This window comes from Nuphar pumila, chromosome 13, assembly GCF_984573655.1.
Source record: "Nuphar pumila chromosome 13, dmNupPumi1.hap1.1, whole genome shotgun sequence".
Lineage (NCBI taxonomy): Eukaryota > Viridiplantae > Streptophyta > Magnoliopsida > Nymphaeales > Nymphaeaceae > Nuphar > Nuphar pumila.
Genome location: NC_143261.1, coordinates 17,295,648 through 17,320,141, shown reverse-complemented (window position 1 = coordinate 17,320,141; position 24,494 = coordinate 17,295,648). Strand labels below are relative to the sequence as shown.

General features: G+C 37.0%; 1 protein-coding gene across 1 annotated transcript; it reads left to right on the top strand.

The window, feature by feature from the left end:
• Positions 1–3,100: 3,100 nt before the first annotated feature.
• Positions 3,101–23,015, top strand: LOC149817949 (Eukaryotic translation initiation factor eIF2A family protein). Its single transcript, XM_089986039.1, has 13 exons — positions 3,101–3,344; positions 3,430–3,793; positions 3,870–4,056; positions 4,187–4,421; positions 4,521–4,589; positions 4,876–4,977; positions 5,215–5,255; positions 21,631–21,764; positions 21,849–21,912; positions 22,000–22,096; positions 22,171–22,283; positions 22,368–22,393; positions 22,516–23,015. The coding sequence occupies exons 1-13, from the start codon at positions 3,308–3,310 to the stop codon at positions 22,613–22,615; spliced, it is 1,569 nt and encodes a 522-aa protein (XP_089842165.1). The 5' UTR covers positions 3,101–3,307; the 3' UTR covers positions 22,616–23,015.
• Positions 23,016–24,494: the final 1,479 nt, after the last annotated feature.

Here is a 24,494-nt window from a genome sequence, read left to right as displayed (position 1 = left end):
CCATTTCATCCACCCAACCTTTATCCTATGATTTACATCTCCATCAATTTCTCCATACTTTTGAATGATGGATCCCAAATATTTGAAATAATCATTCACCGGTATATCTTGCTCACCAAGCTTCACTACACTCCCATCACTACTTCATTGCTTACTAAACCGACATTCCATATATTCAGTCTTACTCTTACTCAACTTAAAACCTCTAGCTTCCAATGTCTGTCTCCATAATTCTAACTTAGCATTAACCCCAGCTCTAGACTCATCAATCAAAACAATATCATCAGCCAACAACATACACCACGGTACATTTTCTTGAATTGATCTCGTAAGCTCATCCATCACTATCACAAATAGGAAAGGGCTTAAAGCAGATCCTTGATGTAACCCAACCGTTATCGGAAAATTGGTTGTCACCCCTCCACAAGTGCGGACATTGGTTACTACTCCTTTATACATATCTTTAATTATACTAATGTACTTGAGAGAAACACCTTTCTTCATCATTGTCCACCAGAGAACGTCCCTAGGTACTCTATCGTATGCCTTCTCTAAATCAATAAAAACCATATGCAAATCTTTGTTCCTCTCTCTATATCTTTCAATAAGTTGTCTAAGAAGATGTATAGCTTCCATAGTTGATCTTCCAGGCATAAAACCAAATTGATTCTCCGATATCATGACAACCTTCCTCAACCTAGACTCAATCACCCTCTCCCAAAGTTTCATAGTATGACTCATGAGTTTTATACCACGATAGTTTGTGCAATCTTGTATATCACCCTTATTCTTATATAAAGGCACCAAAGTACTCTTCCTCCACTCATTAGGCATCTTATTTGTTCGCCAAATCAAGTTAAAAAGATTTGTCAACCATTCTAAACCTTTCTCTCCCAAGCATTTCCAAGCCTCGATAGGTATACCATCTGGGCCAACTGCCCTTCTTGATTTCATTTTCTTCAAAGCCTCTGCAATTTCTTTCTTTTGAATCTTGCGCATGAAGTCACAATTTATCTCATGAAAAGGAATAGAGAAGTCTCCAAGATCTTGGGCATGACTATCATTAAATAGCTTATCAAAATAATCTTTCCATCTCTCCTTAATCTCCTCATCTTTGACTAAAACCCTTTGCGTTTCATCTTTGATACATCTAACCATACCCAAATCCTTCGATTTCCTATCTCTCATCTTTGCAAGCCTATAAATATCCTTCTCGCCTTCTTTGGTATCCAACTTGTCATAAACCTCCTTATATACCTTAGCCCTCGCGTTTCGAACAACTTTTTTAGCTTCCTTCTTTGCTATCATATACTTCTCCAAATTCTCATTATCACGACTCTTACTTAGATTTCTATAACACTCTCTTTTAACCTTAATAGCTAATTTGACATCCTCGTTCCACCATGATGTATCCTTACCTAGTGGTGCACCGCCTTTAGACTCACCCAATACCTCCTTAACTACTTTTCTCATACCACCCGCTATCTTATTCCACATTGATTCTGAATCCTCCTCGAGACACCAATCAACTTCCTTAACTACTTGCTCTACACACATTCCTTGTTTAGCTCCTTTCAGTGCCCACCACTTAATTTTAGGATCTATCCTATGTCTATCCCTTTTGCGGCATTGTCTAATTCTAAGATCTAAAATTAAGACTCTATGTTATGTAGCTACACTTTCTCCTGGTATAACCTTACAATCGATGCAACAACCCCTATCTCTCTTTCTAAGTAGTAAAAAAATCTATCTGACTCGTATTAACCCCACTTTTAAATGTTACTAGGTGAGACTCCCTCTTCCTAAACCAAGTGTTTGCTAAGATCATATCATAGGACAAACAAAAATCTAAAATCCTTTCTCCACTTTCATTTCTTTCTCCTATACCATAGCCTCCATGGATATTCTCAAATCCATCCCTACTAATGCCTACATGTCCATTAAGGTCACCGCCGATGAAAAGCTTTTCTCCATAAGATGTCTCTTGTACTACTCCATCTAAATCTTCCCAAAATTGATGCTTAATGGAATCATCTAAACCTACTTGAGGTGCATAAACACTAATAATATTAATAATATCCGTACCTAATACTAATTTAATAAGTAAAATTCTATCACCCTTCCTACGGACCTCAACTACATTATCTATAAACTGACGACTCATAACAATCCCTACTCCATTCCTATTCCTATTTATTCCTGTATACCAAATCTTATATCCCCAAGATTCTATCACTTTAGCTTTCTCACATACCCATTTGGTCTCTTGAAGACATAAAATATCAATCTTTCTCCTACACATAACATCTACTAACTCTACCAACTTACCAGTTAAAGACCCTATGTTCTAAGTGGCTAACCTAATTTTATGGTCTTGGACTAACTTCTTTACCCCCACCCGTCCAACAAAGTGAGGGAACCCTTGCCTATTTGACACCACACCCGGGCGCCGGTGTGACGCGTCGCTTCTGGGCGACGACCTAGCAACCCTTGCACATTTATCACTGCCTCCGGGCCTAGAGAGTACAGCGCGTCGCTCAGTAGGGAACGCCCCAACGAAATTCTCATATTGGTTCATTTTCATAGGATATGACAAAGTTTTTATGCTGGCTGTCACAGGCCTACCGCAACCCTCCTCCTTTATCCGGGCTTGGGACCGGCAGTGTATAACTACACAGGCGGAGTTACCCGATCGGTTGACACCCCTGATATAAATCAATATACAAGTTTATTATAAAAAAAATATTACCTTATAATACAAAAGCCAAGAAGAAGTGAGGAGATGACAAGTGAAGTGAGAAGTGACAAGAAGCAAGAGAAAAACATTAAGACAGCCAAATGAAATCCATTTGAGAAACAAGGAGGAAAGGAGCTTTCTGATAAAATTCGAATTTCTCATATTTCAGAACCAAGATTCAGAAAGCTTTCTCTCCTTTCAAGAAAGCAAAAAGTTTCTTGCTTATGAGAAAACACTTTCTCACTTAGACAACCCTTTTAAGGAAATGTGGCTTCCCATGTGAGGGTGTAACAAACACCTCCTAACCGAAACAAGAATCTAATTCATTGGAATATGTTTCCATCGTTCCCAAACAGGATCGCAATTGGAAAAAGGAAAAGAAAAAAAAAATCTCTCCACTCCATCAACGAAAACGAGCAAGAGGAACGCAAGCGTTTCCCTTCGAATCCCCAAACAGGAAGGCAGGCGGCGGGCCACCCTATATAGCAAAAGGAAGAAGGTGTGAATCTGATTCCTTCGGCTTTCTCCCACAGTGACGCAGGGCGTTGGGAAGACGAAGGAAGCATACCCATGAGCTCATCATCATCCCCTTCCCTTCAGATTCTCAGTACTATCTCTCTCTCTCTCTGCCCAAATTCCCCACGAGTATTCTTTTTCAGTTTTCACGGTTTGTTGTTTTTTTTTCTTTGCAGCGAGAGAACCAAACGCGTTCTCCCTGAGCGCCGGCCCGCCGTTTGCCGACGGCCAGCCCCATGCGAAGCTCCAGGGTCTGGCCTGCTCCTCGGCGTCCTTCAGCCCGGACGGGTCCCTCCTCCTTGCCATCACCGACGGCAACGCCGCCGTGAGGCTCTTCGACTGCTCCGCCTCCGCCGAGACCCGCTGCTTCCCGATCGCCGGCATCTCCGCTGCCGCCTTCTCCCCGCAATCCACCTACCTCCAGTCCTTCCGCAAGCCCTCCCCCGGGCAGCAGCAGGACAAGAACCTCACCCTCTGGAGCATCGCCACCTCCGCCCCTGTCTACCAACTGTTCCAGAAGAACGTTTCCAAGACAACATGGTGTTTCCCCATCTTTCTCATTCTGCGTTTCTTTGGGAATTTGGAGATGTGCTGAGCTGTTTGCCATTTGCATCAGGCCGTCGATCCGATTCAGCGACGACGAATCAGTCGCCTGCCGGATGGCGACGAACGAGATACACTTCTTCGATCCGAAGGACTTCCCCAAGGGCGTCCTCTACAAGCTCAGGATCCCCGGGATTGCCGCCATGGAGCTCCCTAGCTCGCCGGCTTCTCACATCGCGGCTTTCGTTCCCGAATCGAAGGTCTTAATCATTCTTTTCATCTGTTTTCCCTATCGTATGCAGATCGATTTCGCCTTATTGTGCTCTCTTTTTTGGGAACTGGAAAGTGTTTTTGTTAGTGAATTTGGTGGTTGTTCGCTTCATTGTGTAGGGACTTCCCGCGAGCGTTCAGATTTTCTCCTGTGACAAGGATTCGCAGAGCCAGCCGGTTGCGCGGCGGAGCTTCTTCCGCTGCTCGTCAGTGCAGATGCTCTGGAATCGCGGCTCCACGGGGCTTCTGGTTGTCGCACAGTCTGATGTGGATAAGAGCAATCAGAGTTACTACGGGGAGTCGAAATTGAATTACTTGACGACCGATGGAAGCCATGAAGGGCACGTCCCCCTTCGTATGGTTCTTGTGCTGCAATCTGCATTGCTTCTCGAAATTAGTTTTTCGGGATTTTGTTAGGCCTTTGGATTGTGACGAATTCATGGCGGTTTTGCAGGGAAAGAAGGACCGGTTCATGATGTTCGGTGGTCCCCTTCGGGCACCGAATTCGTGGTCGTTTATGGATGTATCCTTCATGCTCAGTCTCTTCCCTTCTTCTCCCTTTTCGAGAAAACAAAGAGAAGTTTTATTACTATTCCAGTTTTTTGTTGTAAACAATTACTGATGGATTGGAATCCATTTGTGCCATCGTCATTTTCACCTAGTTTGTCTCAGTCTCTTCCCTCTTCTCTGTTTTCGCAAAAACAAAGAGATCAACATTCTCTTCTGAATCTCATGCTTTGTTGTTATCTCTATTGGTGGATTGGAATGCATTTGCGCCATCACTGCTTTCATTTCTTAACTTGTCTCAGTTATGCCTGCAAAGGTGACCATGTTCGACAAGAAGTGCAATCCACTCTTTGAGCTTGGAACTGGACCGTACAACACGCTTAGATGGAACCCTAGAGGAAAGTGTATCCTGCAAACAAGTCCATATGGTTAATTTCCACAAGCATTTTCTCTCTTGCATGATCCTGTTTCAATAGAAATGTGGGATGTTGAACAGATCAGCTTATGAATATGAGTGACTATGATCATTGTAATTCACATTGTTAATTGTCCCACATTGAGGCATCTTTTCATTTCATGATGCTGTTCATTTTCAATCGCCCATCAGTTGGGTTTGTAGTCCTTGATCCTCTTTTGTACAGTGTTGTGTGTAGCAGGTTTTGGTAATTTGCCTGGTGACATGGTAAGTTGTTGAATTTGAGTCGTTATATTAGCTGCTTCTGGAACACGCTGGTAGCATGTAGATCATCATCATTATTGTTGTTGTCTTGCTTTTCCAACTGTATCTTTCTGTAGAAGTAATATGAGTGGAACTTTAAAAGAACACCAGTAGGTTGACCGATGTTGCTTTACTAGTTCCATGACATTTGTGTTATTGTCTCCTTTTTTTCTATGTGAGATAAGTCATTCATCATACCAAATTCCCTTGACTTCTTTCTTGTTTGTAAAATACTACTACAAAAGTATTGCTATTTCTGTTCACACAGGCTCGACATTTGCGATTATACTAACCCATAATTGCATACTGATAAAATACATGAACGGGATAATGTCATTGAGAGCTGGATGGTGACTCCTCAAACTTCCATGATGAACATGATGTTTCTTTCACTTCCAACTCCCATATGTTCCTAAAGTTTTCATTCTTATCAAGCTCATGAAACTACAAAAATGAAGCTAGATCCACAGACTTATTATGGCATTAATGTACAAAACTACCAGTATGAGATGTAGTTTGAAGTAATAAAGACTCAGATCCTATATGTTAGGAAGCAGTTCATGCATTCAAAATTTTCCAGCTTGCAATTCATCTGAAAGGAACTATTAGATATTGCACAATTACTAACCATGGTCACCATATTACAGTAATTTCTACAATTTTGCTGCTATGTAAACTATGACATTAATAGTTCATATCTAGCAATGATGTTTATAGGTCAAACCAAGGCCAAAACCAGATATTGATTTTTTTACTATAATCAAGCACGTCATGCTTCCACCTCAAAATTATACTAATCCTTTAACAGTAATGACTCTTTAGTTAAGCATTCAAGCTCTGTTCGAAACATCCAAATGCTGCTAATGTTTGATACAGTAGACCAAGTTTAAACCAGTCAATAATTTGAATCCTCCAACCCCACCTCTGTCCAGGTTCATAGGCCACGTCCCAATAAGTTATAAGTGTTAAATTATGTAATCGAATCTTGTAATCCAATATATATTATATATATATAAGGTAATACATATATATAATATATGTATCTACCTATTATATATATATATAATATTTATTTATTATTAGCCGTAGGGGTAGTTCAGTCTTTTCACACATTTTACGCATATTCAATTCTTGAATATGCTTTTTGTAATTTCCTTTTTCTTTTCTTTATTTTTTCATTTTTCTTTTTTTCTTTTCAATGTACTCAAGTACCTTGGGGGGCCCACCACTAGTCGTTGGGCCCCTCCAACGGTCACATTTGTGACCGTTGGAGGGGCTCCAATTACTATGTGGGAGCCCCTCTAAGGGTCTTCCCTTGCCCTATATAAAGGGCCTCCCTCTATTATATTTGGTAATGCTTTGGGTCAAAGCCCAAGTGATTAATAAAGTATTTTTTTATTCTTTTTATGCCTTTGTGCATTTGTGAGATTTAGTGGGTTGTGCTTTTGTGCACAAGTGTTCTAAGAGTTCTTATTGTGCATTAAGGTCTTGATCATAGTATCTTGTTGAAGATACTTTTACATGGTATCAAAGCGAGGTTGGAGAAAGAAAGATCGTGTGGATTCTCACATTTTTCTGGTGCCTCGAAAAATGTGCCCTCAAATATTTGGTGATTGGGGAAGATGCTTTCGTTCATCCAATACTTAAGAAGATTCTTCTACCAAGAAAGGTCTAAAAATCTCTTGAGATATGTATCTTTTTTCCTCATTTCTCCTATCTAATGGGTGAAAAAGACTCTCATTTCTCTCTCGGCTTTAAACTTAATGACTCCAATTATCACGTTTGGGCCAAAAATATGGAGGCACATATTAAGGGAAAAGAACTTTGGGACTATGTCCAAGGCTCGATTCCCTAACTGGAGCCTAAGATCACCTTGATGGAGAGAGGAGAAATAAAAATTCTTGAAGGAGAAGAAAGTGCCAAGGCTCTTGAAGATTATAGCAAAAAACATAAAGAGTGGGAGATGAGGAACTTCAAAATCCTCTCGTGGATTTTCTCGACCGTAAAGACAAGAATCAATGCCCACATTATAAAGTTCAAGAAAGCTTCTTAAGCGTGGAAATACCTTGAAAAAATGTACACTTCAAGGGATTTGTCCCACAAATACTATCTTCAAAAAAGGGCCTTGACCCTTCAACAAAATGAAATGACCATTAGAGAGTATTTCGCGGAGTTATCTTCTATTTGGGATGAGCTTGCCATGATTGAACCCAAATGGAGCAGAGAGGCTATTGAGCTTAGGCACAAGCAATTAGAAGAAGATCGTTTTTTCAATTTTTTGAATGGGCTTAGGCCCGAATTTGAACAAATTCGATCGTCTCTCCTATCCGTCTTCGCTTCCCCCTCTCTTGAAGATATAATTACTAAAGTAAGTGGGGAAGAGACACGTATGGGTATAAGTAAGAATAACCCAAGTGTTCTAGCAACACCTTACAATAATGAAGAAAATGAAGGTGTTAATGTTGTTTTAAGACCGGAGAGCAATTTAAGGACCTACAAGCCTCCTCATTTCAAGAATCAAAACCCAAGTTCAAGCGGTTAAGGAGGAAAGCGGGATTATAGCAAGCTCTTGTGCCACTTTTGTAAGGAACTGGGGCACATCAAACCAATATGTCCAAAATGGAAGAAGTTGCTAGCCATCGCTACCACATCTTAACCTCAAAAGGAAGAGTGCTCATCATCTTCAAATGGAGCTCTCTCATTGCAACAAATTGTGGATGCTCTTCAACCTCTTCTCAAAGGGGCTATTTCCGGAGCCGTCATGTCAACCTCTTCTCCTCCTGGTAAGACATCATGGCTTTTAGATTCGGGTGCTTCATTTCACATGACTCCAAGTATGAGTTCTTTTTCCGATTACTCAAATAATCGCTCCCCATCCTTTGTTTTAACCGTGGATGAAACATCTCTTGAAGTAAAAAGAATTGAAAATTTTGAAAAACAAGGGTTTTTTATTCTAAAAATTAGATTTATACTTAAAATTAAACTTAAATTTACTTTCGGTTTCTTAACTCTCGGATCATGGGTGTGATATAAAATTTTCATCTAACAAATGTTGGATACATGATCACCAGCCTGGGAGGTTGATTAGAGAAGGCTCTAGGAAGGACGATCTTTACTACGTCGATTCTCTTCAAATTCTAAAGAACCCATTTTGTAATGTTGTCCAACAAAAAGATATTAATGTGTGACACAAAAGACTTGGACATCCAAATATTGTAAAAAATTCTCATTTATCTCTTGTTAAAAACCTATGTAAAAGTGATTTCAATTGTAACGATTGTATACTTGGGAAAATGAAAAAATTACCTTTTTGTCAAAGATCTATGTTTACAACAAGACCTTTTGAAATTGTCCATTCAAATGTATGGGAAGCGACACCTGTTTTGTCAAAAGGAGGTTTTGCGCATTATGTCATTTTTGTTGACGACTACACGAGATACTGTTGGATTTATTTTCTTAAACACAAATATGAAGTTTTTTTTACTTTTAAAACCTATCATATGATTAAAAATCAATTCAATGGGGATCTAAAATTTTTTAAAACTGACTCTGGTGGAGAATACCTTTCAAGTGAATTAAAAAATTATCTTGAAAGTCATGGTATTCTTCACCAAAGATCTTGTCCGAAAACCCTTCAACAAAATGGATTAGCCGAAAGAAAGCATAGACACATAATAGAGACAACTCAAACTCTACTTATTTCTCAAAGCATTCCAAAGGGTTTTTGGGCTGAAGCTGCTTTAGCGTCTGTCTATCTAATAAATCGGCTACCTTCGAAAAACTTGAACAATATCTCGCATTTTGAAATGTTGTATACCAAAGAACCCGACTATAAGTCGGTTGAGAATTTTCGGTTGCAAATGCTTTGTTCTTACTGACAAGAACGACAAGCTTTCACTGAAAGCCATTGCCTGCGCCTTTCTTGGATATTCCGAAACCCAAAAAGGGTTTCGTTGTTATGATATTAAAAATGATAAATTATATGTTTCTAGAAATGTGAGTTTTCTGGAAAATATTAATGGTTTTAAAGAAAGTGAACCTTTTAAAGAAAACATGGATTGCTCCTTTTTATTTGAATTATTAGCTCATGATGATGATAGTGATAATGAACTCACTCCTAATGAGGCCAATGATAAAGAAGATGAAGAAAATATTCCCTTCCATCCTCCTATCTCCCAACATAGTAATGAAGGGGCATCGAGAGACCCTATAACATATACCCATAGAGACAAAAACAATTTTAAGAGTGCGATTGAAAAATAGGTTCCAATTCAACAAATGATGAAAATCTACGAAGAACTGAGAGAAATAGAAAGATGCCTTCTAGGTTCATCTCATATGATTCCTTTACTTCTAAACATAGAGCCTATCTTAGCGCCATTCATTCCTGTGTAGAACCCAAGAACTTCGAAGAAGCCAAAAAGAATGATGAGTGACTGAAAGCAATGGAATGTGAGCTTTCAGCTCTTAACAAAGCAAAAACTTGGGAATTTCAAGTTCTTTCTAAGAGTAAGAAAGCAATAGGGTGCAGATGGGTATTTAAGGTAAATACTAAGAGCGATGGATCTCTTGAGATATATAAAGCTCGGTTAGTTGCAAAGAGATATAGTCAAGAATACAGGATTGACTATGAAGAAACGTTTGCCCCTGTAACCCGAATGGTCACTATCCGATGCCTCATCACCGTTGCCTCAATTAACAAATGAAACATCTATCAAATGGATGTTAAAAATGCATTCCTAAATGACGATTTAAATTAAGAGGTTTATATGGATGCTCCACCAGGAATGAAGACTCTCAAAGGAAAAGTGCTTCGCCTTCGAAAATCACTTTATGGTTTAAAACAAGCCCCCAAGGCTTGGTATGATAGGTTTAACTCCGTAATGTTAGAAAATGGGTTTTCATCCCGTTTCACTGACACTGCTTTGTTCGTTAGTAAAACCAATGCAGGGATTGTCATTCTGCTTTTGTACGTAGATGATATGCTAATAACCAGAAGTAATACTAAAGGGGTTAAAAGCATAAAATCAATTTTAAATGATAGATTTGAAATGTCTGATTTGGGATTTCTAACTTATTTTTTGGGTATTAAAGTGACATACTCTCATAAAGGGTATTTTTTGTCTCAAACTAAGCTTGCATATGAGGTTATTGACTGGTTAGGTATTACGGATGATAAAGTTTGTGAAACTCTTGCTATAATAGTGTTAGAAAGTATGCAAAAATGAATTACAAGAATGCATAATGCATTCATAAGGTCCAATATTGGACAAACATAACCCCACAATGGGGAATAACAAAATGGTCCACTAAGGGACACCACAATAAGCCTACGAAGAGACATAAGTTACATATGCTTTATTGAATGAGGGCCTAAAAGGCCATAAAATACAAGACGGGGGAACCCCCTATTTATACAAAAAATGAGGGCTGAAAAGGGGACCCATTGGGGGCTCCCCATAGAGACGTTGGGAGCCCCAACGGCTCTATGTGGGGCCCCTTATGCGTGAATCCATTTTCAATATAAAAAAAATAAAAGAACTAAAAATATTTAGTTACATAAAATAGTTGTTTCTAAAAACAACTATGTAAAATGACCAAAATACCCCTATAAGGTATTTCACACACACACATAACTATGTGTGTGTGTGTGTGTGAACATATATATTTTAACACCCCCCTCAAACTTTATGTGGGGATAACGAAAAGTTTGAAGATACAAAAAAGGAGGGTTTTAAGTCTTCAAAGAATCTTCAATGAAAGCCATCATCTTTAGAGCACATGAAAGAACTTTGCAAATGTCAGCCTTAAATTGTCTTTAATGATCATTCCCAAGCTCCTTCCACGATGTATCATAGATATTTCTTTTATTTCATCTTGGCGATCCTGTAGAACAAGCCAAAAAAACTCAAAGTAAAAAAGATCTTTGTATCTTAATCAAATAAAAGATATCAAATAAGATTGATCATATGATTTCATCAAAACAACTATTCAAAAGATATTTCATGCATTTCAATTGAGTATTATGCAAAAATGATTTAAACTTAAATACTCTATTGATAAAACAAACTATGTTCTTGAAGAAGGATATGGGCACAAAAGCCACACTAAGAAGAGAACATTACTAAATGTGAAAAAGTCTTCAAAGATGTGCACTACAAGTACCAACACTACAAAGGAAAACGTGTACAAAGACACACTTGAATAAAAGTAAACAAAGGTATAAGAAAATTTTCTATAAAAAGAGACTTTGTGTAACAAAATCAAGAAAAACAAAAAGTGCATAAAGGCACAAAGGAGAACACTCATAAGTGCACAAAGACATGGATACAAATGCACAAAGGCATGACGAATACGAACTTCAATATATGAGATCCCAAGATGGGGCTTTACAAAAGCATATTTAACACACATAAGTCAATCAATAGGGTCTTTCACATCTTTAAAGAGAAGAAGTTCTATGTCAAACAAATGTCATATGAAAAACATGATTTGACTAAGTATATTAAAAACATCCACCCAAGAGTCAAGAATGAATGTTATTTGAGTAGAGGACCTTACACATTTGGGAAAATCTCACTCAAATGATTGCAAATACAAAAACTCATTATGCATATCAAATACAAAGGTGGTCGAAAAACCATAAGCACTTAATACATAGATTAAATGCCAAAATATCAAATTGATTTTCAAATATGCATATCAATGATATGATCCACTTGTATTTCTTAAAAAGAATAAATTATGAATGAAATTTTGCAAATTTCAACAATAGTTCATCCACTACAAGCAACTACCTCATTAGTCTTCCAATACCCATAAATCAAGTGTATAAGCTACTAGAGCAAGAACATAAATATAATGCCATTAAAGGCCAAAGACACACACAAAGGTGTGTATAAACACCTCTTCTCTACATGTAATAATACTTGAAATGAATGTATCAACGACAGGCACAAGAGAATACATATCAACATGGACTAAAATCATCTCTTGTCTACGTAAAAAGACACTCAAAATCAAGTATGTTCAGCTACTAGAACAAGAGTACCAAGTCAACCATGGGTTAAAACACACACGAAGGTGTGACAATACATCTCTTGTCTACATAAAATGACACTTGAAATGAGTGAAAGAAGCCAACCATGGTCCTACATCTCAGCGACTAGAATAAGGACACAAATGCCAACATGGACTAAAATCACACATAATGGTGTGAATCAACGTGCCTTGTTTACATATGATGACACTCAAGACAAGTGTGTTCAGCTACTAGACCAAGAAAACAAAGCCAACAAAGGGCTACCAACACACACAAAGGTATGAACAATATGTCTTGTCTACATATGATGACACTTAGATAAGAGGCATAAAAGGAGAAAATACTTGGGGCAATAAGACTTGTACTGACAAACATTTAACAGATTATCAATTTCAATATATCTTAAAACACTTATGGTTTCAAATTTTAGACATCCATCACATGTATATATAATTAAGAGCATCCATAATAAAATCAATGGCCAAAATAAACGAGTGACACACTCATAATTACAGATCACCTAACAAGTCATTTTAGAGTCAAACTACAAGTTGACAATCTAAAATGACATAACACGAGGTGCACATAACTCACCTCAACAAACATCTCTAATATAACAATAATAAGGCCAAACAAATGATGCATTAAATAACATGTGATGGACAAATATAAATGCCATAAAAAGACAATAAACACTTAAGGGAATCATTTTCCAAATAGAAGTTTTTACAAAGAGGACCGATTAAAAAATCGAATCAAAGGTCCAATATAATCAATGACAACAATATGTCTCATAACAACAATTTTGCATAAACAGGAATTATGCTTAATCATGATCAATTCTTTAATTTATACCAAAAAAGACTTATCATGAAACATTAAGCAAATAATGCATATGAAATTTCTATATCATGTAAGAAGAGGAAGCTATTTAATGATAGTCATGCTCAAGATCTTGGAGACTTCTCCATTCCTTTTCATGAGATAAATCGTGACTTCATGCGCAAGATTCAAAAGAAAGAAATTGCAGAGGCTTTGAAGAAAATGAAATCAAGAAGGGCAGTTGGCCCAGATGGTATACCTATCGAGGCTTGGAAATGCTTGGGAGAGAAAGGTTTAGAATGGTTGACAAATCTTTTTAACTTGATTTGGCGAACAAATAAGATGCCTAATGAGTGAAGGAAGAGTACTTTGGTGCCTTTATATAAGAATAAGGGTGATATACAAGATTGCACAAACTATCGTGGTATAAAACTCATGAGTCATACTATGAAACTTTGGGAGAGGGTGATTGAGTCTAGGTTGAGGAAGGTTGTCATGATATCGGAGAATCAATTTGGTTTTATGCCTGGAAGATCAACTATGGAAGCTATACATCTTCTTAGACAACTTATTGAAAGATATAGAGAGAGGAACAAAGATTTGCATATGGTTTTTATTGATTTAGAGAAGGCATACGATAGAGTACCTAGGCACGTTCTCTGGTGGACAATGATAAAGAAAGGTGTTTCTCTCAAGTACATTAGTATAATTAAAGATATGTATGAAGGAGTAGTAACCAATGTCCGCACTTGTGGAGGGGTGACAACCAATTTTCCGATAACGGTTGGGTTACATCAAGGATCTGCTTTAAGCCCTTTCCTATTTGCGATAGTGATGGATGAGCTTATGAGATCAATTCAAGAAAATGTACCGTGGTGTATGTTGTTTGCTGATGATATTGTTTTGATTGATGAGTCTAGAGCTGGGGTTAATGCTAAGTTAGAATTATGGAGACAGACATTGGAAGCTAGAGGTTTTAAGTTGAGTAAGAGTAAGACCGAATATATGGAATGTCGGTTTAGTAAGCAACGAAGTAGTGATGGGAGTGTAGTGAAGCTTGGTGAGCAAGATATACCGGTGAATGATTATTTCAAATATTTGGGATCCATCGTTCAAAAGTATGGAGAAATTGATGGAGATGTAAATCATAGGATAAAGGTTGGGTGGATGAAATGGAAAAGTGCTACTGGAGTGCTGTGCGATCGTAGAATGCCATTGCGGTTGAAGGGAAAGTTTTATAGGACGACTATTAGACCCGCTTTACTATATGGTACGGAATGTTGGGCTGCCAAGAGACATCATATTCAAAAAATGAGTGTAGCTGAGATGCGGATGCTTAGATGGATGTGTGGAAATACAATAAAAGATAAGATTCTGAACGAAGAGATACGTAAGAAGGTAGGTGTTGCACCCATTGAAAATAAGATGCGAGAGAATCGTTTACGGTGGTTTGGACATATTCGGCGAAGGCCTAATGATGCTCCAGTTAGAAGGTTGGAGAAATGGGAAAATATATTAGTTAAAAGAGGTCGGGGTAGGCCTAGGAAGACTTGGATGGAGATGATAGGAAAGGATATGAATGTTTTGAACCTCACCGAGGACATGGCGTTGGATAGAAATGATTGAAGGAAAAGGATTTATGTGGAAGACCCAAAATGAATTTCTTTTTTGGTTCATATCGCTGACCCCAATTGTTTTGGGATGAAGGCGTAGTTGTTGTTGTTGTTGTATGTAAGAAGAGGAAGCTCACGAAAACTCTCATAATACAACATGCTAAAAAAGGCATACATAAAATAGAGAAAATATCTCATTAAAGGGGGATAGAGCCCACACAAGAAGATGATTTTGCATGCAATAGGTTCAATAATGAACCAATAAACATGTACATAAAGTGCGAGTACACACACCCACTACGGGATGAAGCCAAAAGAAGGTTATGAAATCATTTATCATAATGTAATCACATTTTAGAGAACATTGAGTTATCATGTAACGAAGCAAAAGGTGGTCTTCCATAAATGTTCTTCGAACACGCAAAATGAGGTGTCTAAGAACACTTTAAGCAAAACCCATAAAAAGGGTAAAAGAGGAACATCACACATGAATAAACAATTTTATTTATGTAAAAGAATGCTTAAAAAACATTACAAAACGGTTATCAAAATGTATTCACGACAATCTAGAGATGAAAAATCTAGAACCATTCTCAAACATTGAGAACATCTTAATGCTATCAATTGTAATACAAAAATACATATTTTCAAAAGATGACACAAGAGAGTTTTAATAAGGAACAAGGCATATGCATAGATAAAAGAAACAATATGAGAGACTAAGTGCATACATTCTCATAGAAAAAGCACTCATGCAATAATTAAAGCCATATGTCTCATAAAATAAACATGCTTTCAATCAAGTTTAAGCATATATGCAAATGCTTATATAAAATTTTACATTTTAAGCATGTAACGAATCGAGAATTTCAAACATGAATCTGCATGTCTATCAAGGATGAAATACAAATTGTATTTTGACGATTATCACACACACACACACACACACACACACACACATATATATATATATATATATATATATGAAAAACAAGTTTATATTTTATAAAATAAGACATCATTATCAAATCATTAAGATAAGACAATGATTGACGAAACATCTAGAATAAATAATTCATGCTTATATATATATGTATATATATATATTAGAGTTATTTTCAAAAAAGGCTTCAAGATTCAAAACATACTACATATATCTAGTTTCCTTAAATAAGTTCAATGATGGTTAAAATATTATTTTAGAAAAAACCATACATTTCCTTTCAAAACATACTACATATGTATATATATGTTTACATATATATCTATATATATATATTCAATGGTAGAGAAAAAACAAGTGTTTTTCTCATGTGTAATGCATGGGCTAAATACTTGAAAAGTGTAAGAATACGTGCCAAGTAATCCCAAGTAGAAGGAAGAGAGATAAGAGATAACAAACACTTCATCAAAACGTAGAGAAAGAAAAGAGGTAACAAAAACTTCACCACTGTTTTGATTTTTTGAACATCACGCTTTCCAATGCACCGAAGGACTAGCTTGATTATAATCGTACTCTGATACCATGTTAGAAAGTATGCGGAAATGAATAATGCATTCATAAGGTCCAACATTGGACAAACACAACCCCACAATGGGGAATAACAAAATGGTCCATTAATGGACACCACAATAAGCCTACGAAGAGGCATAAGTTACATATGCTTTATTGAATGAGGGCCTAAAAGGTCATAGAATACAAGAGGGGGGAATCCCCTATTTATACAAAAAATGAGGGCTAAAAAAGGGGACCCATTGGGGGCTCCCCATAGAGACGTTGGTAGTCTCAACGGCTCTATGTGAGGCCCCTTATGTGTGAATCCCTTTTCAATAAAAAAAAATTAAAAGAACTAAAAATAATTAGTTACATAAAATAGTTGTTTCTAAAAACAACTATGTAAATGACCAAAATACCCCTATCATGTATTTCACATATATATATATATATATATATATGTGTGTGTGTGTGTGTGTGCGTGTGTGTGTATGAGAACATATATATTTTAACAAATAGGAGCTACAATAAAGATTGATGATGGCAATCCTCTCTCCGATCCCACCCCCTACAGACAGCGTGTGGGATCATTGATGTATCTGAAGTATTACTAGACCAGATATTTTTAATGCAGTTCATACTGCAAGTTAGTTCCAACATACACCAACATCAGTTCACATGAGTGTCATCTTGCGGATTGTGAGATACATAAAGGGTACACTAAACAAGGGAGTATTCTTATCATCTTCTTCTGAACTAAAATTAATTGCTTATACTGACTCTGACTGGGGAGGTGACCCAAATAACCCTCACTCCACCACTGGTTTTTGTGTGTTTTTAGGAGACTCGCTGATCTCATGGAGATGTAAGAAGCAACAAAAAGTGTCTCTATCCTCAACAGAAGCTGAATATCGTGTCATGGCGACTACTACCTTGGGAATTGTATGGATTCATTAGCTATTAGAAGACATGAGGATCACAATAGAATGACCCACCAAGCTATGCTGTGATAACAAGAGTGTAATATACATTGCCAAAAATCATACTTTTCATGAGCGGACTAAACACATTGAGATGGATTGTTACTATTTTCGGGAAGCGTATCTGAAAGGAGTTATAGAGCTTTCATATGTAACTTTAGAATATCAGTTGGCAGATTTCTTTACCAAAGCTTTGTGTGCTCCGCGGTTCAATTTCTTCCTTGGCAAACTTTCGGTCATCTTGCCCTAAGTTTGAGGGGGGGTGTTAAATTATGTAATCGAATCTTGTAATCTAATATATATTTTATATATATAAGGTAATACATATACATATATATATAATATATGTATCTACCTATTATATATATAAAATATATATGTATTTATTATTAGCCGTAGGGGTAGTTCAGTCTTTTCACACATTTTACTCATATTCAATTCTTGAATATGCTTTTTGTAATTTCCTTTTTCTTTTCTTTATTTTTCCATTTTTCTTTTCAATGCACTCATATTCAATTCTTGAATATATATGTATTTGTGACTGTTGGAGGGGCTCCAACGACCATGTGGGAGCCCCTCCAAGGATCTTCCCTTGCCCTATATAAAGGGCCTCCCTCTATTATATTTGGTAATGCTTTGGGTCAAAGCCCAAGTGATTAATAAAGTGTTTTTTTATTCTTTTTATGCTTTTGTGCATTTGTGAGATTTAGTGGGTTGTGCTTTTGTGCACAGTGTTCTAAGAGTTCTTATTGTGCATGTGTGCACGTGTTTATCATCAAGAATATTAAGGTCTTGATCATAGTATCTTGTTGAAGATACTTTTACAATAAGCTCCCTCTCTCTCTCTCCTTACCCTTGGTCTTTTCCCTTTAGACAATGCCAGGTTTGTAATGTTCAACAATCTTAGGTTTTTTCTGTAATGTTAAAGTTGATGCCAAATTTTGGCATGTTAATGGGAAATGCTGTAATTTTATAGTTAGTGATCAAATTTGATGCCGAGGAATGCCCCTAGGAGGAGATTCATTATATAATTAGAACTCAGTGATACAGGCCCCTCACCATATTTGCTGTCAAGGCTGCACATCTTCTTCCTTGTGGCTCTAGGCTCTGTTTACACCTCCACGCTCAAGACTGTATCTTTCAGTATCCTATAGAAGAATCTGCATCCATATGTTGCCTGTAGGCAGATGAGACCATAATATACATGAAGTATCTCTAAAGGATTCTCAATGCTATATGATGGCATTGCATAGGCAGACTATATGGTCATAGTTTCAGCATTATCCTATCATTCAATTAGTTGAGGACCTTTTCACTGAACCTCATTGTCACCTCCTAATTTGAATCTCAAAAATCTTCCAGAAGAAACTTTTGAGCTTAGTTGGTACCTTCCAAATGCTTTTGAATTTTGACCGAAGCTGCCACAAATTTCTATTTCAGCTCCTATTTTTCTATCGAAAGGATTGGCCTTAAATCAACTTGCATATTGAGATTAATATTATCTTCGAATGACTACTCCCATTTTTCATTCAAGCTTCCTCAATCTCTGATGTCCAGGCCACTGGAAAAGTTTGGAGTTTGACCTACCCCTGCTATGAATATATCCTTCCTTGCAATCCATAAAGTTAGGCAAACCAAGTATAATTAATAGGACTGAAGCTGGCAGCTGCATACATTCATCCAGTATCTCGAGAGATGGTTGATAATAGAATTTGAAAGTTCTACCCTCCCCATGGTAGAAAAAATTCTGTCTCAATAACCGGGTATTAATTCTATCTGTTAATCTTGTGATCAACCTTTGGTAATCGACCATGTCGAAGGGGAGCCTCAGATGTTATTCTTGCTATCCTGGCCATAGGGCATAGAAACATTTCAGTGATGTGCTGCGGTCTCTCTGTTTTAGTGCTGAAGGAAACAACGTGAGGTCTTAGGCCCCATTTGGATGACATTTCCATTAACAAGGTTTTATGTATTAGAGCCCTTCTTTTTGTAACGAAGCATGCAGAATTACAAAGATAAGGTGCAAAATCACCAAACAGGTTCAATAGTGAACAATTACAAAGGCACAATAGGCATAAAAGTGCATAAGCAAGAAGTCCACTATGAAACAATAAAGAAAAGCCTACAAAAGGCAACACGAACAAGTAAAAGAATAGGAATATTATTAATGAGGTGCTTGGAAAGCAATGAGAGAAATAGGGGGAAGACACCCTTATTTATATACATCACAAGAAAGAGGAGGCCATTGGGAGCTCCCCTCATAGAATGGTTGGGGAGCTCCCAATTGTCATATTTATGACTGTTGGGGCCAAACGACTCTATGAGTGGGGCCCCTAATGACAAAGAAAAATAAAAATAAAAAGAGAAAATAAACTAGAAAAAAATAAGAAAAACTAGAATATAGTTGTTTCTAGAAAACAGCTATAATTACATGTGAAAAGACAAAATTGCCCCTATCGGGCAAACTGATACAAAACACACACACACACACACACACACACACACACACACACATATATATATCTTTGAATACCTTCCAATCCTTAGCATGTTTAAATTTCCCTTTTCCCCTTTTCTTTTCCCTTTATGGGTGGGAATGAGATCAGTGTAACCTAAATTGACTGAATATGTCTAGCCAAAATGCTGGAAAATGAAAAAGAAATCTAGAAATTTTTCCTGCTTTCTACTGTTAAAAAACAAAATGATTGGATAGTGGTGTATCCCATGATCATATTAAAAAGTGTTTGTCTTGTCATAATATCAATAGGGTTTTCTGGGAGAATTAAAAAATAAGTGGCTCTTCTGAGGAAAGTATTTGGAAAGAGTTAAATAAAAACATAAAATTGAAAATACAATTTTTTTGGAAAATGACTTCTAAAAGAATGTTGTGATAATATCCCAATATTATAATGAAATCATTGCAATACTTCAGTTTTTTTTAAAATCATTTAAAATGCAATACATTACAAAAAAGAGAAAGCACTGATGTGCTATGGTGGCAAGCGTATAGTACAGGGCAAACTAGTTTGACACATCCTCTTTCTGTTATTTGTGGTGTATACCATACAGATTTTCTGTAAAGTCTGATAATGTGCATGCATTATATGATTTTTGCATGTATGGTATTTTTGAAGAAAAATGGAATGCCATTATGGTATAAACAGTATAATTTTATTTTATATTTGTACATTAACCTTGCTTAAAATCATGTGAAGCGCTTATAAATTGCCTATTGACGTTGATTGTTGTACATGAATATATGAAGAAGAAATATCTCGCATAAATCTTTGGGTTCAATTTCCCTTAAATCCCAAAACTCTCAAGCTGTTATCAGAAACCTCTTATCATCTTTGGCATAGTCTAAAAATGGTTGTTTTTCCCCCTGATATGCGAAAAAATGATCCTTTGCACCTGCTTTTTTTATCTATATAATGGTCCATACTGTATGGCGAATATGGATATGCTCTACTGGTCCCAAATCAACTGGCTTGGGTGCTGGATTGGTTACCAAATCAAGAAAGACACTATTCATGCATATCGTGGCATGGTTCTCTGTGCCATCTGAGCTGCAATGGGTGGGGAGTCAAACGTAGAGCTGGAACTGTTTGATTCGTTTGTTTCTGGGTCTTAGTAAATTCAATAGATTTGAGAGCAATGTGCTAGAATTTGAGGATGGTTACTTGCAGCATGCTTGGTAACCATGTTTTCTTAAGCTAGAAAAGATGCCAAGCTATTTAATGCTCACAGGGCATCATTAGATGATGCACCTAAAACCTAATTTGTAAAATTCTGCCGTGAAGTGGTACACTGGGAATTTGTGTTTTGAACAGATTGTTTTCAGATATATTATACACTGTTTTACTGCTTAATGGACAATTTTAGTTTTTAATCCTGATTTTCGGGATCCAGTTTTTATAATCATCCATCTTTTCTCATATTTAACTGCTGCATCCGACTGTAATATCAAGGCCACAGTGCTTAATGATTTGCTGCTCTGGTTGGTTAGCGATTTTCTTTTCAAACAGTAGTTCATTTGCTTCTACTGTTGTCCATTTTCATTTGGATGTCTGATTGCTTTGACCATTTGAATAGAAGGAAAAAGGTAGAAAGCTGTTACTAACATATTCTTGAATTTTTTCTGCTTAGATTACTTAAAAAAATTTGCAAACATTATAAGCTGGTGGTAAAAACAAAATGTGCCTAATCTGTAGGCAATTTGGGACTGCTTACACCTAGAGATTGTGCTTATAATGCCTACTGATTGTGGCTACTTACTGAACCAGCTTATAATGCTTACAGATCATGGGATCATGGCTACTTACAGATTATAATGTTTTTCCTGCTTAGATTATTTCTAGTATACTTACAATATGTGTCTAATCTGTAGGCATTTTGGGACTGCTCAGAAAAGAAATTACTTGGGACAACAAAATCTGAATGCGCTGTTACTTGCGAATGGTCTCCTGATGGCCGGTATTTGATGACTGCAACAACAGCTCCTAGATTGCAAATAGACAATGGGTGCGGATTGGATTATTGTTGACACTGCAAAATTTAAAATCCTTTTGCAGATATTTCGTATAGTGACAAACTGTGCCTTTGCAGGATTAAAATTTTCTACCATGATGGGTCTCTGTACTATAAAAAAATGTACGACAAGCTGTACCAGGTTAGCATTCAACATGATGCAAGCTTCTTCCCTCCCATCATTCCTATTTCCTACAAAGTACAAATCTTTTGGTATTATTTTTTGCAGGCAGACTGGAAACCAGAGGCATTAGATAAGTTTGGTGATTTTGAGGAACTTACACAATTGTTGAAAGAGAATTTGAAGATTGATGCAAGTGACAAGGGTAAACCAAATAGACGTGATTATTTCCGTGGTTTATTAATACAGTTCATGGATGACTATTGCTCTTTCTTGAAGGTTCGAAGCCTTCACTGTCTTCACAGCCTTCTGTAAAAGCCAGTAATCCTCCACAGAAACCTTCTGCATACCGCCCACCGCATTCCAAAGCTGTAGCTGCAGTTCAGGCCGAGGTACATTTTTCAGAATACTGAAATTTCACTTGCTAAAATGTGATTTCAGACAATTATTTGATTCTACTTCTTACCTTGTGGCAGCTTTTTGGCAGAACTGGTCCATCCGAGTAAGTAGCCATCCTCCTGCTTGGAGGGAAAAAATAAGTTCACTCTTGGTTTTTGTCAAAATAACATGGTTTTGTTCTAATTATTATTATTATTATTATTATTTTGCGTAATGATTTCTTAGGGAGATTAGTAAGAATGCCTCGAGAAATAAGAAGCGAAGGGAGAAACAAAAAGAGAAGAAAGCTACAGAAGCAGCAGCATCTTCTATTGATGGCTCTTAATCTGCATTAAAGAGTGCTTTATGTCGTTTTAGTCAATACTGTGCCAGGAGAGCGGACCTTTTGATGTCTGATGTCACTGCGCTCCCACTAGTTATTCACTGGGTGCAGGTGCAGCTCATTGGCAGGACTGCTTTTCATCTTATGAAGGGATGTTGGGTGCTGTACTTGTTTCAGAGTATGGATTGGACATTCACAAACCGCTCCCAGTTTCCAACTGACATTGTATGCTACATTTAAACACAGCTTTATGTGCAAAGATAGTTGTGCGGCAAACAGGATCAGAACGCTCAGTAATCTGAAACCAAAAGTTTTTATTCTTTTATTCTTTTTTTTGAAGTCTCGAACTTCTTTTATGCACTTATTGTTATCTTATTGGATTCTTGCACGTAGTTAAGTTGTCTAGCATGGTGCGAAAACTGAAATGTTTGGTCTATTATGTTGAGCTGAGAAGTGTTGTAAACCCCTCCCCTTAGTAAAATGAGTGCGGTAGTATGTCTCAAAGATTGGCCTGTTCACCCACTTGAGCTGTTCATGAGCTGGACCATGAATATCCTAAGACGGTTGAGTTTTGATTTGCTGTAGGGCTATGGACGTTAGAGCATGGAGAGGACCCTTCTCTGGTGATCAACAAAATTTTTTGGGAGGCTAGCTGAAATGGTCAATGAATAGCTTCTTCTTCTTCTTATTATTATTATTTTCCAAGGCTGACTGCAATTGGGATCTAAAAGTCAGGCCATCATTGTGGTGATTGCACTCAACTACCAATTGGATGGAGATTTTTTGGGAAAATCTATCACCCCTTTACTTGTGGTAGCAGAAAATTATTTATCATGACCCGAGAGCTATGAAAAAAATTATCAGTGGGCTGGGGTTAAGGCCTGGATAGGAGACGGAGAAATCAGCACACTGAAAATTGGAAGCATGTAAGGCTCTATTTGGGAGCCGGAGATGGAATCAAACAAGGTTCTAATTAATACCACTTGCCCTTGCATGTGTTTGGGAACCCTATTTTGGAAGATGAGAGTGGACATGATGCATTTTCAACATCATCATAAGATTGTAGTTGACAACCCCAGATTCATCACTCATTTTCTTCTTCACTCCGATCACCTCTCCCTACACTGGTTTTGAAAGAGTTTAAAGTTATGGACTAAGGGTGTGTTTGTGTCGCATAGAAAACAAGGGATATATCCTCCACCCGTGCCGTTTTTGCAGGCCTTTCTGTGTGATGCAAACATCGGAGCTGCTTTCTGCAAGGAAAGCTGCACCCAAATTTAATGCAAGAAACACCCCCTTCTTCAGTGTAAATCTATTATTTATTTATTTTTTGATAAGCAAGCTGAGGGGCTGGAAGCCAAAGATACTCTGCTTAAAGTAATTTGACTCTTCCAATCCAGCTATTGTATTCAAACCATGTACTAATAGTTGTTTTCTTACATTCATCACTTAACTTTGATCTTATTTTCGATGCCTATAAGATGAGGTGCTTAATTTTAATAATAATGTCTTGCATATAAATCGAAAAACTATTTATAAACTAGTTTAGAATGTACATGTAAGGGCCTAATTGTACGGCCAATTTATGTTTATCTTCCTTAGTTTCAAATATTTAAGACAAACAGTTAAGAAATTGCTGGACATTTTTTTATTCACCCAACTCTAGTTAACCCTTAAAAATGATAGTTTTAACTTTTTTTCTCTAAATTTTTGAATGTCACTTGTCGCTCATTTTGTAGCCACAATTTGGGATAGATAAGTAGTTCTAACAATGATGTAAATGGCACTCACTTTGGCACCACCATTCCCTGTTTTGGCTGACACTAGAAAACTATGCCAAACATGGCCAATTCACTATTCAAAACATATCAAATCTAGCCAT